The sequence below is a fragment of the Vanellus vanellus genome (assembly GCF_965231255.1).
Source record: "Vanellus vanellus genome assembly, chromosome: 11".
NCBI lineage: Eukaryota > Metazoa > Chordata > Aves > Charadriiformes > Charadriidae > Vanellus > Vanellus vanellus.
The window spans coordinates 644,965-662,422 of NC_138916.1; the positions used below are offsets into that span (position 1 = coordinate 644,965).

The window sequence follows — 17,458 nt, forward strand, 5'->3', positions numbered from 1 at the left end:
TGGGCAAAATGGGCCATGTGGCCGTGGGAGAATCCTGTCACCCACCACTCCCCAGCACAGGGAGGCTGACTGGAGAGAGAGGAACATGGAGAGCTGCTGCAGGTCATTTAAACACCCAAAGGGATTTAGAGGCAGCAAGGGGAGATGTTAGAGGGGCTGGAGGCAAGCTCTTCCCTGGATTAACACAAAGCACTTAGAGGTCTTTAGGGACATGAAAAATGTTCAGGCTCAAATCCTACTCTTGGGTCCTGGTGTACAAATGAGGCAAAGCCAGGAAGGATCCAGCTGCTGCCAGGGACTTCTACCCTCCCCACAGGTCTAGCTGCAGGATGTCAGGAGTTTATAAGGGTTGAAGAGGTGATAGGAGGAGCTAACTGAGCATGTCCGTAGGTGCAGAGAGAGAAAGGAAGAGAAAATACAGGCTGAGCAGAGAATAGATTGAGAGCAGCCGTGAGGAGAAGGACTTGGGGATGTTGGTAGACGAGAAACTCAATGTGAGCTGGCAATGTGCGCTCGCAGCCCAGAAGGCCAACCACATCCTGGGCTGAATCAAAAGAATTGTGGCCAGCAGGTTGAGAGAGGTGATTCTGCCCCTCTACTCTGCTCTCGTGAGACCGCACCTGGAGTACTGCATCCATCTTTAGGTCCCTCAACATAAGAAGGACATGGACCCATTAGACCGAGTCCAGAGGAGGGCTACAAAGATGATCAGAGGGCTGAAGCACCTATCCTATGAGGACAGACTGAGAGAGTTGGGGTTGTTCAGCCTGGAGAAGAGAAGCCTCAGGGGAGACCTTATTGCAGCCTTTCAGTACCTAAAAGGGGCCTACAAGAAAGCTGGAGAGGGACTTTTTACAAGAGCGTGTAGTGTGGGAGCTAGTTCTTGGAAAATAGACCATGTGTATAGCACATTGTGAAGGATGCCTTAACCTTGAGACTAGATAACAGGAAAGTTGGCAGAAAGAGTAAAACAAGAACAGGTGTCCGCAAGAAAAATAACGCTTGAGCAAGATTAAACAATATGCTAATGTTAACCAATCATGGGTGAAATAACCCTGCGTGCTCGCCGCATGCACAAAGCGAGACAGCCAATCAAACAATGCGTGATCGCGTGTACAAGATATGAATGACTATATATGTAACCCGAGTGTTAACAATAAACGGAGCTTAGCGGAGGTTGACGCTAACGTACATCGTATCGGTGTGCTTGCTCCCCTCTACCTGGCCGCAACAGTGTAGTGATAGGACGAGGGGTAATGGCTTCAAACTGGAACAGGAGAGATTTAGATTAGATATTTGGAAGAATATTTTTGTTCTGAGGGTGGTGAGACACTGGCCCAGGTTGCCCAGAGAAGCTGTGGCTGCCCCATCCCTGGAGGTGTTCAAGGCCAGGTTGGACAGGGCTTTGAGCAACCTGCTCTAGTGGGAGGTTTCCCTGCCCAGGGCAGGAGGGTTGGAACTAGATGATCTTTAAGGTCCTTTCCAACCTAAACCGTTCTATGATTTTATGAAAACCAAGCCAAAACAAAGTGTCTGTGTCTCAGCCTCAGTAATAGAATCATCTCCAGCCACACTCATGTGTGATATAAACTATGATGAACTGCCCTGGTTAATAGTGTCATGTCTGTTTAATACCACCATTCAATTTCCAGGTTAAAACATGCAGTCACCTTTCTGCATACTCCTCCCACATTCTCGTGTAGTCAGAGCAAATCCTACACCAAACAGTAACAAGTGCCCCATAGCTGTTTGCAGAAATAGCAGCCACCAGGGTAGGGCCATGCTAATCGTCAGCCAGAGAGACTATGATCTTCAATTAGGATTAGAATATTTCTCAAAAATTAGGTGGGCTTTTCAAAAGAGCTTGCTGGCAGGGCTACCTTGACATGGATTGAATTGTTCTTGCTTTCCTTTATTCTTTCTTTGGTTCTGTTGTTGTGCTTGGTCTGTGCGGCTATATTCCTTTGTGAGCAACCAGAGAAAGTGAGTTATTTCCAGTTTTCCTCTAAAACCAAGGCCGTGACATAAGAAAACGATATTCAGATGTGACTACTTATTTTTTCTGCTTTGCTTTAACAGGTTGGTCTTTCATTCTTCTGTAGTTGGGAAGGCAGAGAAAGAAATACCACGACAGGTTGAAACAGGACGTGTAACTGACAATGAACCGAAGATGATGTTTTTGTATGCCTCCTATTTTACAGGGTTTACAGGTTTACTGTCTTTGTGTAGTGCACAGGGGAAGCTCCTTCATACTTTTCCTGCCTTCTTAGGGAAAGACTTGGTTGGCAAACAAGGAGAATACTTCTCCTTTGCTCTCCAGGGGCAGCAAGGCAGCGGGAATGATATGGGTTGCACCAGAGAAGGGTAATGGGCTGCCATTTTGGAGGGAAGAGCACTGGCACATGGACAAAAGGAGACTTCTAAGAGTACTGAGCAGTGTTGTTCTGTTGTTTCTTTTTGTCACAACCCTTCAGGACATTATGTCCCTGACTGTGTGTCTGGACAGCGGTAGGTAGTTGGATCTGAAGGGCTCTAGGAGTACAGATTCAGGGAGAACTGGTTGGTGAAGGGGACTCTGGGAATGAGAATAAAATTTTTTGAGGGATGGGTCATATTCTGCCTCCTCATCTCAATAAATGAGACATGACCAGTTCATTTTTTTTTCTGGGGCATTCCCTGTACCAGTTTCCTCCAAAGTTCGAGTTGCGAAGCTTTCCTATACCAGGCTGGACAGCATCAGCTATAACTGGAAGATGTCACCTTGAGAAAGAGAGTCGAGAAACTACTCTGACCACTGAAGGTGAATGGAGAATGTGTGTGTGTTGTCAGAACTTTTCCCTGACCTCTGCTTCCCTCTTAAGGCTGGGGAGGAGGAGGCAGGGGAAGGGGATAATGGACACTTCCCCAGTCATTGGAAATAGATGGCAGAAAGGTACTCCTAAGCAGCAAATCCTACCGCCACCATCAGGCAAAGCTCAGGGGACTGGGGGGACCACTAGCTTGACTCAGGAGGACACATTGTGTGCTAGTCAGCCACCTGCGCTCAAATACTGTGGCCCAGGAAGAGTACCAAGAAAAGCCAGTCCATGCTGGCCCAGGGCAGGGAGAGAAAAGGGCTTGGAAGAATAATGGGGAGAGCAGGCAGGTACCAGTGCTGAGCTGGAGTCAGTCTCAGACTCAGTACTAAAACTTCACTTTTGTCTCTGACAGAGACAGGGCTGCTAGAGGAGCATCCCTCCACAGAGAAAGCAAGATCCACCCTGGGCCTAGCATGTGGAGGTCTTGGGGGTCCACTGATCTCATGAGCAGCAGTTCAGCCTTTTGGTCAAAGGTGAACCTTTGTTTTTCAACTGAACTATGCCTTCCTCAGTTTTTGTTTGTTGGCAATTCCAAAACACCCTTCTGTGTCTGTATGCAGCTCATTCTCCAAGAAAAGCAAGCGGTAATTGGCAACTAGACCCCTAGCATCCTTGAGTCTCGGGGCTGCTGTAAAGACGCATGAGGATCCAGGCTGCAACTGTGGCTCTGGAGGCGGGGAAAAGCCTTTGGGAAAGCAGTGCCCTAGACCAGCAGCAAATGCTGAAGACCTCCTACTGAGTGCCCCACTTCTGAGTTACATCCAGTAGGCTGGAAGCCTGAACTTCATATGAGAGAAAGATAAAGTCTGCAGCCTTCCTCTACGCTCCCCTGGCTGTATTTCCATGTGACACCTGGTAGAACAAATGGAGGTACTAAGTCCAAGCTGCTCTACCTTCTCCTAGATCTCCAGGTCTGAGCAGTCAAGCAGATGGAGATGGAGTCAAGTAGGGCTCAGGGCAATGTCTGAGAAGGAGAGAGCCAAGGGGAAGGCCCAGTGTGAAAGTCAGGATGCAGCCTTGCAGATGGGGAGTGAGTAGGAAGGAGTGGATGAACGTTAAGAAATCACCTTATTCACAGTGCAGATGCATTTAGTGTTGTTCGCCAGATCCGTCCCCCCCAACAAAACTGAGGTCCTTTTTCTCTCAGCTATGGCTGCTGTCTCTTCCACTGAGGCCCACAATAGGACACTCGTTCATTCAATAAGGCCTCAGGGTCTCATGGCTTCCTCACCCCTGCCCCTAGAGTCCTACCACTGTTGTTTGCTCAGCATCACACATCTCCCACATAACACTTTCTCCAGGAAAAGCTCTGAGCATCCCATGAGTGAAAGGATCCCGCTGCTGAGGGGATAGAGGAGCAGGGTTTGCCCATCATGCTTGGTGAAACAAGGGCTTTCAGAGCCCTCAGGGATGAGCACCTTGTCATTCTGCAACCCCACCATTTCTCTCATCAGCCACAGGGGACTTACAGCAGCCTTATTCATAGCTGAGCTTTCTCCACTAAAGTCTGTAGCTGCATGATTCAGCTTGTCAGCACCAATTACTGCTTGCTTTTCTTGGAGAATGAGCTGCATACAGACACAGAAGGGTGTTTTGTAATTACCAACAAACAAAAACTGAGGAAGGCATAGTTCAGTTAAAAACCAAGACATTCGTCGGCTCTGTAATAAGTCCATGTTATCTCCATTGAAGTCTGCATTCCACAGTGGATAACCCTGGACCAATGGAAAATATATTTTTTGTTGTCAAGCACAGATCCCAAGACCCATCAAAGCACTCCCTGCCCTGGACTCTGTTGAGATTCACTCTACACGCAGTGAGTCACATGCTGAAGTTGCGAGCTCCCTCAACTCATAGAGGGAAATGAAGAGATAGTGAATTAAATGCTCTATTTTGAATAGCCAAATCTGCACTAATCTCAACATGTCTGGGTTGCAGGCATACCTTCAAGCACATGCTGCAGCATCTACACCCACTCATTTTTCATTCCCTGCAGGGTAAATTATGTATGACTCCATCATAGGTGAAGGAAACGGTAAGAATGATTCCCTTTAATGTTGGACACCTTTGGTGCAATTGTCCAGATCTCCTTTTCTGGTTAAGGGAGAGAAATCAGTTAACTCAATTTTCTCACCCTGACTGAGAGGTTCTAACTCCCATTACAATGTCACCTTCAGTGGAGTCTCCTGTATTTCTTGCCCACAATTGCTCACTCAACCTGTTGTCTGTCCCATGGAGAGCTCCATACATCTGAGCTTCTACAGCCTCATTCTCTCACTCTCCCCATCCCCACCCAGTCTTTCCTAAAGAGCTTGTATCTATCTATCACAGCACCCAAATCTGTACAGGCTGTCACAGCCATGGTTCCCTCAGCAGTAATGGCATGAGGAGCTCCAGGTCCTTCTCCCTATGTCTGAGGATGAGGGTATTGGTTCACACCTGGGTGGCAGCAGCTCAGCAAAATGGAAAAATGGGGAAAACTGGAACTGAGCACCCAGGACCCCACATGTGCAGAGGCTTTACTTCAGAGCAAGGACATGCTGGAATGGATTGCAGGTGGTAATGTGCTAATGCAACGAAATGTCCACAAAGACAACAAATCCTGCAGTCCCCAAGGCCAGAGGAAATCAGGCCAGGGCTGTGCAGCCCTTGCAAAGAGAGCAGTTTGCTGCCTGAAGTGACTTCTGCAGCACTGTGTGCCAATTTCCAGGAACATGAGGTACTGCTGAGAAAGTCCCTGAGGGAGGTAAGCTTGTGATCCAGCCATACTGTGGACATCAGTGGCACGTTTTTTCTTTATATCATCAGGCAGGTGTGTAAGGGAAAGGAGAACCACCATGGGTTGAGAGCATAATGGCATGAGTGGAGACCCTGGTGTGATGTACCTCCTAATCCTGCTGGATCTCTGGGTGTAGATGGGGTGGACCTTGCCTCTGTGCTATGGTGCTGGTGTTCGGGTGTTTGCACAAAGACACTGGATGCCTTTGGGAGGCCCTGGGATATCTGCCCCACACCAGCTCCAACAGGGCACAGATTCCCTGGACGTCCCGTGCAGTATTTTCCAGCTACATGTGTCTGCACTGGGTAACCTAGGCACATGACATGCCACTAGAGGCCTTTCTTATGCCATTAAAATGAGAACCCTGTAGGTCCTTGCAGTGCAGGGATGTGTACCTGACTTAGTTTTGGCGTGAGCTGAGCTCAAGTGAGTGCAAAGGATGAAGGCAAGAGAGATGGATATAGTCAAGAGAGAGATCTGATCCTCCTTCTGGTGTACTTCTCAATTTGGTTAGTTGAAAGCCCAGCAGACAACAGGGAAATATTAGTCTAACAGATGTTCAGATGCCCTAAACATTTAACATCTGAGGTGACCAAGGATGCCCCTCCCCACTGCCCCGCAGCTGATGCTCAGGCATGATTTGGGTTTCTCATATGTTCTGCAAGAGCTGTAGATACTCCAAATGCCACCAGGTTCTTGTGTGGGAGTAGCTGACTGCCACTGGTGTGCCAACTGGTCACAGCAAGAGCTCAAGGAAGGGGCTGCACTTGCACTGCAGCAAGAAGAATGCCAGCTTCTGTCTGTTTTCAGATCAGAGTCCATCTTCAGCCTCGGGGCTTCTAACCAGAGATTAGATACCTGCCATGGGCTCCTCTCCTCTCCTCTCCTCTCCTCTCCTCTCCTCTCCTCTCCTCTCCTCTCCTCTCCTCTCCTCTCCTCTCCTCTCCTCTCCTCTCCTCTCCTCTCCTCTCCTCTCCTCTCCTCTCCTCTCCTCTCCTCTCCTCTCCTCTCCTCTCCTCTCCTCTCCTCTCCTCCTCTCTCCTCTCCTCTCCTCCTCTCTCCTCCTCTCTCCTCTCCTCTCCTCCTCTCTCCTCTCGTCCAGGCCTGGGAAGTTCCTGAAGGAGCCTGGTGCCCTCCACTCCTTATACTTAGGTTTATCATGCCTCCTGAATGGTGTCATGGAGAGGGACTCTGGACTCTGTGTCAGATCTTGCACTGAAGGAAGCATGACCTAGCAGCCAGGTGAGTTTCCTGCTGTCCTTCAGTTCCTTTGCCTAGCACATATCCTTGAGACATTCTCTCATGCTATTGCTCCATGTGCTGGCCCATACTCCAGATGTCACCCCCAGGCCTGGCCCTTTTTGCCTTTTCTTTCCAGCCCTGGTCAGTCACCATGGTCCAGATTTGGGCTGATCTTTGAAATGTGACCAGCTCCGTCTACATCAAGGGAGTGGCCAGACCTTCCCTAGCTCACACATGCCTGGACCCTGGCAGACCTTAGAACAGGGCCATCTTTGTACGTTTGCATGGGACACAGCTGAGTATGGGCAGGGACCAAACATTGGGCAGGCTGTGAAAGCAGGAGGGACATCGGGGGACAAGGCACTGTGGTGTCCCATACCAGGGGCAAGTTTTTGCACCCCTGAATGCACTCTGCACAGTGTGGTACCTGCACAGTTGGGCTGTGGGGCCTCATGTGGGTCAGTGGGGCAAGGCTGGTACAGGGGTGGAAGTACTACTCATCAGTGCTGAGTAGAGGTGAAAGATCATCACCTCCTTCACCCTACTGGCAACGCCCTTCCTGATGCAGCCCAGGATGCTGGTGGTCTTCTTTCCCATGAGGACACATTGTTTCCTCATGTCCAACTTGTAGTCCACCAGGACCTCCAGGCCCTTTTCTGCAAAAGATTTTTCCAGCTGGTCAGCCCCCAACATTTAGCTGTGCATGGTGCTATTCCTGGGGAACCCAACAATTCAGAAACTGCAATCCACCTCACTTTCAACTTGTCTAGTCTACACTTGGGCAGATTGTCCATCAGGGTGTTTTGGGAAACTAGTTCAGTAAAGACTGAGGTGAGGAAGGCATTGACTGTCTCAAGCTTTTTCATATCCTTTGGCACCAGTGCTTCTGGCACATGTACCAGTGAGCCCACATTTTCCCCTAGTCTTTCTTTTGCTGCCTATGTACTTGTAGAAGCCTTTTTTGTTGCCCATCTGGTTCCTTGCTAGATTCAACTTTAAGTGGGTTTTGGTTCTCCTAACCCCATTTCTGCATGCTTGGGAAGTTATCATTGATGTCCTCCAGAGTCTTTCTGGATGGCTTGTGCCCTGATACCTTGTCCCTCAGGCAGGTTGTCTGAAGAAGAAGTCATCTTCTTTCTGATCAAGCTGCCAACGACAGCCACTTAAAGCTCACACATGTTGGTCTGCCCGCTAAACCCGCCCCATAAACTCGACTCATCATCCATCCCAAGGCAGAGCTCCATGCTTTGCCACAGCTCTCTCACTTAAACAAAACCTCCCTCTCCTTGGTGACCAGTTCTGTCCTTCCTGAACAGCTTTTATCCATCCATCCATCCATCCATCCACCCCAGCACTCCAGTTGTGTGAGCTATCCCACCATGTCCCTCATCCCATGAGACCATAGCTCTGGAACTGCCCACAGACTTCTAATTCCTCCTTTTTTTTTTTTTTTTTTCTGCATGCATTAGTGTACAGGCACTTTAGAGAGGTTCCCAGCCATACTGATTTCCTGGAAAGGGTATAAGAGGTTTCACTGCAATGATGTCCCATAGGCAGTTCCTTATTTATGTGCATATGCTTGGGGTGATTCTACTTCAGCCTTGCTTTGTTGATTGCTATGCTTCTTTGTTTATATAAACATTTGCTTGCCGATCACTTCCTCACTCCTCCAAAATTCCTGTTTAAAGCTCTTCTTAACTGGTTCTCCAGTCTGTTAGCAAAGATAATTTTACCCCACTTTATTAGGTGATAATTTTACCTCATCTCTTCCAAGAAGTTGCTGATCCTCAGAGAGGTTCTCATGGTCACAGAAACTAAAATCCTATTGCTCATACCAGCTGCACAACCAATTGTTGACCCACAGGAACTGTCCAGTGTGCAAACATCCTCACCAGCAAGATCAAGAACACCACCACCTAGGTTACCATGTCCTTGACCATCACCATCAGAGGCATTTAGTTATACTCTATACTTTCCTGGTTTGGCTGTATCATTGATGCCTACATGGAAGAGCAGCAAGAAGTAATAGTCCAAGGGCCTGAAAAGCTTCAGCAGCCTCTCAACAATGCACCTTTTGATCAAGGACAGTGGCCAGAGTTTATTAGCAGCTGCTAGAGGTTGCTAGCAACTTGCTGGCAGTCAAGGAATCCTGTGGCTGCCCTTATCTGGCAGTAAAAGGCACCCTCAGCTTCCTTGGAAGTTTTCCAAGAATCCACAAATGATCTTGGACAAAGTCCCCAGCAAACATTTTCAGAACACTGTTGGACAAAGCCCTGAGGAACTTGGTGGTAATTGAGTGTTCATCCTGATATGAGCAGGAAGTTGGACTGGAGACCTCCAAAGGTCCCTTCTGACCTGAATGGTTTGGTGATTCTGGCACTTCTAGTGATAACTACTGCAAATCTTGGAGTGATGAATGCCTCTTTTGCATGTGCGTTAGCACCAAGCGTGCCATCTCCCAGAGCAATCCTCTCCTAGCAGTGTGATGTTGCCTCTTGGGCCTGAAACATCTTAAGTACAAAGTTTAATTCTGAATGACTGCTTGTTCTGATTATGCCCTCCTCATAGCCTACATTATGTCATCGTGATGTGCATTACATCATGATGACAACTGAGAGTGACACTTGGTTTTGCTTGTATTGTACCTTCATTTGGTGTTTCTGGGATGGTCACCATGGTAATAGCTACTAGCTTGGCCAGCAATCTCATTTAACTAGCATCGCCATCTTCACCTTCACATTGAAAGCTGGCACAAGGGAGCTTCAGTCCAAGCAGACCCTGAGAAATTATTTGGTCAATAGAAACCTCTAGACATATTCCAAGGAGAAGGGATCTTCTGATGTTCTGCATCAGGGGGTAGAACAACCCTGCACATCAAGGTAGGGTCAGACCTGACTGCATGAGGAACAACCTCGAGGACCATGCCTCAATGGGCATTCCAAGAGATGCCATATGAGTCAGTGGTGCTAAATGTGAATATGGCCATGTGCGTATTGGGCTGCACTGGGAGGAGAGTGACCACCCAGACAAATGGAGTTACCATTCCCCTTGAACCAGCACTGGTGTGGCCACATCTGGAATAGTGTATCCTGGTGTGGGGCTCCCCATTCATGAGGAGTGGGGAGGAATTGGAGAGGGCCCAGAGGATATTTGCCAAGATGGGGTTGGGGGCCATGTACGGAAAGATAGGGAGACCTGGGCTTCTTTGGCCTGTTGAAGCAGATGCTTGGAGTAGTGTAGTAGTAGGTTGAGGAAGCTTGAAAATTGCTTACAGAGATGACCGCATGTTTTTCTGGCAGTGGGAAAGAATATGAGGAAGGAAAACCACCAGAAACTGCAGATTTGGAGGTCCAGGCTGAATGGGAGAATGAAGAATGTCATTCAAAAGGTAGTGTTGTGCTGCTACAAGTGACTGAGAGGGAATCTATTATCAGCCCATAGCTTTGTATTTTGAGGGACAGACAGTGAGGATGGAGAGAAATCAGTCAAGATGAGGACATGCTGGGATGAGAACAAGGTGGGGACGTGGGTGGGATGTCTACAATCTGCAGGGGAACAGGCACAGGTGTAGGATGGAGTAGGAAAGCCTGCAGTGGAGATGGCTGAGGGTGCGGGCAAGGCTGGAAGGCTCCAACGGAACTAAGATCTTTCTCCGCTTGGCTACAGCTGATGTCTCTGCCACCAAGGCCTATGATGAAACACACTGTCCTCACAGCACTGGAGCCTCATTTCCTCCTTGAATGCCCCAGGGAGGCTGGGAGGTGTCATACCTTTGACCATCACTTGACATCTTAAAGCCCATATCCTACTGCCCCAGGAAGAACCCTGAGCCATGCAGGAGGGACAGGATCTCCCTTCCCCAAGTGGGGCGGTGGTCAGGGCTTGGTGTTTTGCTTGATAAATACATCAAGGCTTTACTCAGCAACAGAGCCACTTGCACAGTGCCTCTGCCTGCCTCACATAACTGCCTACAATTTTCTGCACTAGCAAGTCCATGAGGAGGCTTTGTCAGTAATGGCCCTCTTTGGGGCCAATTAATACTCCAAGAAACTTCAGCATTTCCCTCTGACTTTGCCTTCTCAAGTAGTTTGTTCAATCTCCTCTCAGTATCTGAGATTCGAAATACACCATGGGGCTCATTACAATCCTGTAATTTTCTTTAAGTCTTCAAGACTCGTACAGATAATTGGAGAGGTTTTAGGGGAGTAGTGAATAACGAAGATTTCAATTGCCATTTAATAAGAAAGGATTTTTGCTTTTTAAAGATATTTGTTTAATTTTTCACTTTACAGAAAAGTGATAGTAGCTTGCTCCAACTGATATTGATCCAGAGGGTCTCCTAAGCAGGTCTGGGTGGGCAGGAAAAGCAGTCTCCTTGAGGCCAGACACTATATGAATAAAATTCCTCTTCACTTTCCCAACCCCACCATTTCTGTCATCTGTCCCCTGGGACTTGCATCACTTTTCCTTACATCAGACTTCTCCACTGAAGTCTGCAGCTTCAGTGGGATGTTACAGCTCCTTTGCACCAACTCCCCCCTGCTTTCCTCAGAGAACTGCCTGCGCACTGGCACAGAAAGATTTCTCTTCATTGTCAACAAACAAAAAGTTACACACAATGCAATGTAATGATCAGTAAAACACTCCTCAACTGCATGCTAAGTTTGAGCCGCATGTAATGATGTCCGTCTTCCACAAGGGACAGCTGTACAAGAATTTTTTTTAGGCAGAGAGATAGGAAAGGCTAGATATAAGCATAATGGAGTAGATTAAAAAGTAAATTGGGCTTCTGAGAGATAGGGAAAACTTCTAACTCTCTGAAGCTCAAAGTAGCAACTAGTTGGGAGGTGTCTAAATGAACAAAAAGGAAGGGGAAGAGGAAATCTGGACAGCAATGGGAAGGGCATATGTCCAGATAGTCTGCTGAAAAAATGCCGTCTTAAGCATGGTCCTTTAATCAGGGCAGGTGGGAACACCTGAAAGATGAGGTAGATTAAATATGCAGCATAACAGCAGAGTACTAGTAGTGCAAGTACAAGGGGAAGTCAATATTTCTTCTCCTGTGATTAATACACTTCCTAGATATTCCCATTCTGGCATGGTGGAAAAAAAATGCCATGTTATTAAAAGTACTCAATTGTTTCAACTGATGAAAATGTGTCCAATTTTTTTTAAACATTGTAAACAGTTGTTCCCCTTTCTGGGCAGACCTCAGTTCCCTGACCAAAAACATCCAGTGCTGTTTTTCGGGGCCCCAGTGTACCTTAGGTGTTTTCCTGGGACTGGCAACAATCACAGAGGACCTGTGGGAGAGCAGAGCTCCACAGGAGCTGCACGTGGAGCCTGGGCAGAGGGTCCCAGGGATCTGATGCTGGCACCAGGTGTCTGAGTTCCTGTAGCTGAAGACATTTGTGTCCCACGCCCAGACCCAGTTCTGAAAATCTTTTTCTTTTTTTTTCCAAGAAACAAAAAAGACACACAATCCCTACAAAGACCAATTTATTAAAACAAGAGAAAACAAAACCAAAAATAATTTTAAAAGCTTTGATTTAGATCCTAGTCTTCGGTTCTCCTTTGTTTCATTTTTATTGACATTAATTAGTATGTCAGGCTAACAGCTTTAAGAAAAAAATATTTTGTGTGTTACACAGAGCCCCATGACCTCAAAACAGTTCCTGCTCAGGACTGACCATGAAACTCCTCAGTCTTTGCAGAGAGCAAGTCACACTGAGATGTTGTCCTCTCTTCACTGATTTAGATGTTGTTTTAGGTGGTCACATACAGCATAGGAAGATTCATGCCACATAAACACCTGCTCTGTACCCATCAGAAATAGGCTCTGAGGGTCATAAGATAGCTCAGGTTGGAAGGGACCTTGGCAGGTTTGTAATCCAGCCTGCCAGGAACAGGGTCAGACCATGTTGTTCAAGAATTGACCCAGCTGGATTTTGGAAACCTCCAAAGACAGAGACTGCACAGCCTCTCTTGATGACCTGTACCAATGCTTGCCTGACCTTATGGGGAAAAATTTTTCCTTATGTCTAAAACAAAATTCTCCTTTTTCACCTTCTACCCATTGTATTTTATACTCCCAACAGACACCATGGTGAAGGGCCTGGCTTTTCATAACCTCCTCAAAGGTATTGGCAGGTTGCGATGAGGTCTTCCTCAGCCTTCCTTTCTCCAGATGGACAAACTCAGCTCCCTCAAACTTCCCTCACAGACCGAGTTCTCCAGCCCTCTACCATCTTTGGCCCTTCACTAAACCCACTCCAGTTTGCTGATGTCTTTTCCATATTGGGGATCTGAAATTTATATGCAGTAACTTGGATAATCCTCTCCCTCAATCTCCTGGCTGTTCCCCTGGTCATATAGCTCAGGATGCTGCTCGTGTCCCTTGCTGCAGGGCACATGACTGCCTCCTGTCCAGCTTGCTGCCCAACAAGACCCTTTCACAGGATGCTCCCAGTCAATGAAATTTCCAGGCTTACTCCCCTGTGTGGGCAGAAACTAGCAATTGTATTTGTTAGATTTCGTGAGGTTCCTGCCAATACAGAGCGTCCTCTTCCTTGAACGCTTTCACTGAGTACAGAGGCCTGGAGACCTTTTCAGTAAAGACTCAGGCAAAGCATGCATTGAGTCCCTCAGCCCCATCTGTGTCTGCTGTTACTAAATCACCCTCCCCATTCAGCAGCAGTCCTACATTTTCCCTGTTCAGCCTTGGTCTCCAACAAGTGATCAAAGCTCTTCTTTTTGCTCTTGAGTTTCCTTGCAGATGCCAACTCCAGGTGAGCTCTGCCTTTCCCAAAATCATATCTGCACAGCAAAGGCAATGCACATAAATTCCTGGTACATACCTGTCCTCGTTGTAACCTCCTGGCAGCTGCTTTGTTGCCCCTGTCAGTGCCCTGTACTGACCCACTGCCCCACATATCATCTCACAGCCCCATTGCGCAGGCTTAGCACAGGACAGGCTGTGCTCAGGGGTGTGGAAAGGTCCCCCCATTACAATACCAACAACAGTCCTCAGTTCCCTGTCCCCCCATAAGCCTCCTACTTTTGCAGCTTTCCTCAGTGATCAGGCCCTGCCCTGCCCTGGCTGTGTTCCACGGGAGTCTTTGAAGACAGCCCTGCTCCACGATCTGCTGTGGTCTGGGCCAAGAGAGAGGCTGGGCAGGTATGGTCATTACCCTGATAAAGGTGCTGAACCCAGCAGAAGGATGGAGATGGCCTCACAGCAAGACTCACCTTAAAACCTGGGGTGAGTGAACACAGATGGAAGTTACCAGTGTGAGAGGCTGGAGGTGCAAAATGCCCTAGACCAACTTCCCAGTCTATCCAGGTGTCCAGACTGGCCTAATCTTTTGTGCACCTGCATATCTCAGCTCCCTTCCATAAGCCCTGGCTCTGCACGACAAACCCACTGGCGCGTGTCCTCACCCTGCATGGTCATGCAACTCAGCTACTTTTGGTGTTTTCCTCTCCTGGGAACTTCCCAGCCCAGCCCACTCCCTACCTTGCTCTCCCCTCCTTCCCCTGCCCTCTCCCCAGCCTAGCACAACAGTGCAGTCTGGGGTGGCACCACGGCAATGCCCACTACAGAGTGCTGCAGAGCTCTGGGCATTCACACCAGAGACCAACCTCTCTGAAGGGCACAGCAGCTCCTGGGGGGCAGAGAGGGGTGTCATTCCCACATCATCCCCAAGCTGGGGAATAGCCATGACATGAGGAGGTGGACACCAATGTCTCCCTTCGTTCTCCTGGCTCCAAGAGATCCTTATTGCCACTCATGGCAGCCCCTCTGTGCCAGCCCATCTCACCAGCACAAGACTCCTAAGGCTGCTCATACTGTCCCAGCAATGGAGCAGACACTGAAGGCTCAGTCCAGGCCTCCTTCCCCACCACATTTCCCCCGCACTTCTCTCCTGAGCCCATGGAGAATCCAAAGGCAGCAGCACAGCCTCATGGGGCACAATTTCTTCAGCCTTTTTTTCACTCCAGCTTTGGAAGAAGAGCCCAACCTCCAGGCACCATCACTGAGGAAATCCCTTTTTATTACAGAGTTGTGACATGGGAGGCCAGCTGTACCGTCATACCAGACACGTGTACAAGGGCATCTGTGTCAAACCAATTTGGTTCATGCCTCTGGAAAAGTGCAATGAGTGCAGACATTCCTAGAAAAACAAGTTTATTACAGACAAAATGTGAAAAGCACAGGAAATTCCCAAGATAAGTTGGAAATCACTTCAGAAGATACATGGGCAGCTTATCGCTGCTGAAAGATAACTGATTGAATCAGCTTCTTCAGTGCGTCTTTGAGCTCCTGGTTCCTCATGCTGTAGATGAGGGGGTTCACTGCTGGAGGCACCACTGAGTACAGGACTGTCACCACCAGATCCAGGGATGGGGAGGAGATGGAAAGGGGCTTCAGGTAGGCAGTCATGGCAGTACTAGCAAACAGGGAGACGACGGCCAGGTGGGGGAGGCACGTGGAAAAGGCTTTGTGCCGTCCCTGCTCAGAGGGGATCCGCAGCACAGCCCTGAAGATCTGCACATAGGACAGCACGATGAAAACAAAACACCCTAAAGCTACAGAAAGACTAACCACAAGAAGCCCAACTTCCCTGAGGTAGGAGTCTGAGCAGGAGAGTTTGAGGATCAGGGGGATTTCACAGAAGAACTGGGCCACAGCATTGCCTTGGCAGAGCGGTAGTGAAAATGTATTGGCAGTGTGAAGCATAGCATTGAGAAAACCACTGCCCCAGGCAGCTGCTGCCATGTGGACACAAGCTCTGCTGCCCAGGAGGGTCCCATAGTGCAGTGGTTTGCAGATGGCAACGTAGCGGTCATAGGCCATGACGGTGAGAAGACAATACTCCCCTACAATCAAGAAGAGAAAGCAAAAGACCTGGACAGCACATCCTGAGTAAGAGATGGTCCTTGTTTCCCAGAGGGAATTAGCCATGGATTTGGGGACAATGGTGGAGATGGAGCCCAGATCAAGGAGGGAGAGGTTGAGGAGGAAGAAGTACATGGGAGTATGAAGGCTGTCATCACAGGCTACAGCTGTGATGATGAGGCCGTTGCCCAAGAGGGCAGCCAGGTAGATGCCCAGGAAGAGCCAGAAGTGCAACAGCTGGATCTCCCGCGTGTCTGCAAATGCCAGGAGGAGGAACTGGGTGATGGAGCTGCTGTTGGACATTTCGTCCCTCCAGAACCCAGGTGCTGTCCAAGGAGGAAAAGACATTGACAATTTAGGGCAGGCTTCTCTAAGAAAATCTCTTGTTTCTTACAGAAAACTCCCATATCACCTTTCTTCTTTCTCAAGACTCCCTTCATGTTTCTTCCTCCCTTAAGTTCTGATTTGCTCTGGCTGAGTGTTGCATGAGGAGCAGGGGCCTCAACTGATGAGTTCCCCGGGAGTAAGACCTGCTCTACTGCAGTTTGTACACTGAAGTAGCAAAAAGCTCCGTATATCGAGTTCACTGAGGATGGACACCCTGGGCTGAGTGCAGAAGCCTGGATGCAGTGACCTTGTGAGAATAGTCTTCATGTCCTGCAGGGAGAGATTAAATTAGCACTTGGGCCACCTGCCTCTGGAAAAGTGCCCTGGGAGGGATTTCTCTTTTCTGGTTTTACCCTTCTAAGCATAAGTCTCCAGGTCTGGTTCAGCCACCACTGAGACATACCCTACCCACCCATCAATTTACTGCCCTGCATCTGCAGGCGTGATCACAAGAGAGCAGCAGGTCAGCAGGTGTGGACTATCGCCATGTGCACATCCTCTCTCAGGAGAGGTGCATCCATTATGGAGGAAGGCTGCTCAGCATCTTCCCACCCCATGCTCCAGATGATGGGCTATAGCACAGTGATTTAGTGATATGCTTCCTTTGGTTTTAGATGCCTTTGTCACATTGCGGGAGCATTCACTCAAGGGGTAAAATTCCTCAGCTTCTGGATTGCTCTTAGCATGGACACTAATGAGCTATGAGAGGCAAAAGAGTTCCCTGTACCTTAGTGCAGAGACAGGAGAGCCTGAGTCATCCCCAGAGTGCCTGAAAACAATAACAGCAGCAGCATGGGCAGGTGGAGAAACATGGAGAAGTACCATGATGCTCGTGCCAAGGAAGGCAAAGAGGTAAGCGTTCTCGAGAGTCATTACCTTACCCAGCTGTGCACACTTCCCCACACATCAGCACTGTGGGGCAGTCACTGAGCCCTCTGGCATCCAGGAGGAAACAGGCATGTGTAAGGAGAAAGGCACCTCTCCTCTGCTAAAGCTCTGGCAGCAGAGGAGGGGGCTCATGCCTTGGACACCCCCATCGTCATGGTAGAAGCTGTTGTGGGTGAGAGACGGAACCAGGGACCTTCCTCAGGGGAGGAACTGGCAGACAGTTGCCCAAATCCACCCACCGCAGCACTTTTGACAGCAGTTTGTTCTCCTTCCCTGACATACCTCTTCCACCCGGAGCTGTTTGTATCTGTAGCCGTTTCTCTGTCTTTTCCCATCCCACTCACTCTGCACTCAGCTCTGCCCTGCAGAAACCTCCCAGCTGCAGGGCACTGCCCAGGGGCACCT

General features: G+C 48.7%; 1 protein-coding gene across 1 annotated transcript; it reads right to left on the reverse strand.

Annotated features, from left to right (window-relative positions):
- Positions 1-15,145: 15,145 nt before the first annotated feature.
- On the reverse strand, positions 15,146-16,081 carry LOC309676376 (olfactory receptor 14C36-like; the record flags this gene model as incomplete). The annotated part of the gene is made up of 1 exon (XM_082488914.1): positions 15,146-16,081. The coding sequence occupies one exon, from the start codon at positions 16,079-16,081 to the stop codon at positions 15,146-15,148; it is 936 nt and encodes a 311-aa protein (XP_082345040.1).
- Positions 16,082-17,458: the final 1,377 nt, after the last annotated feature.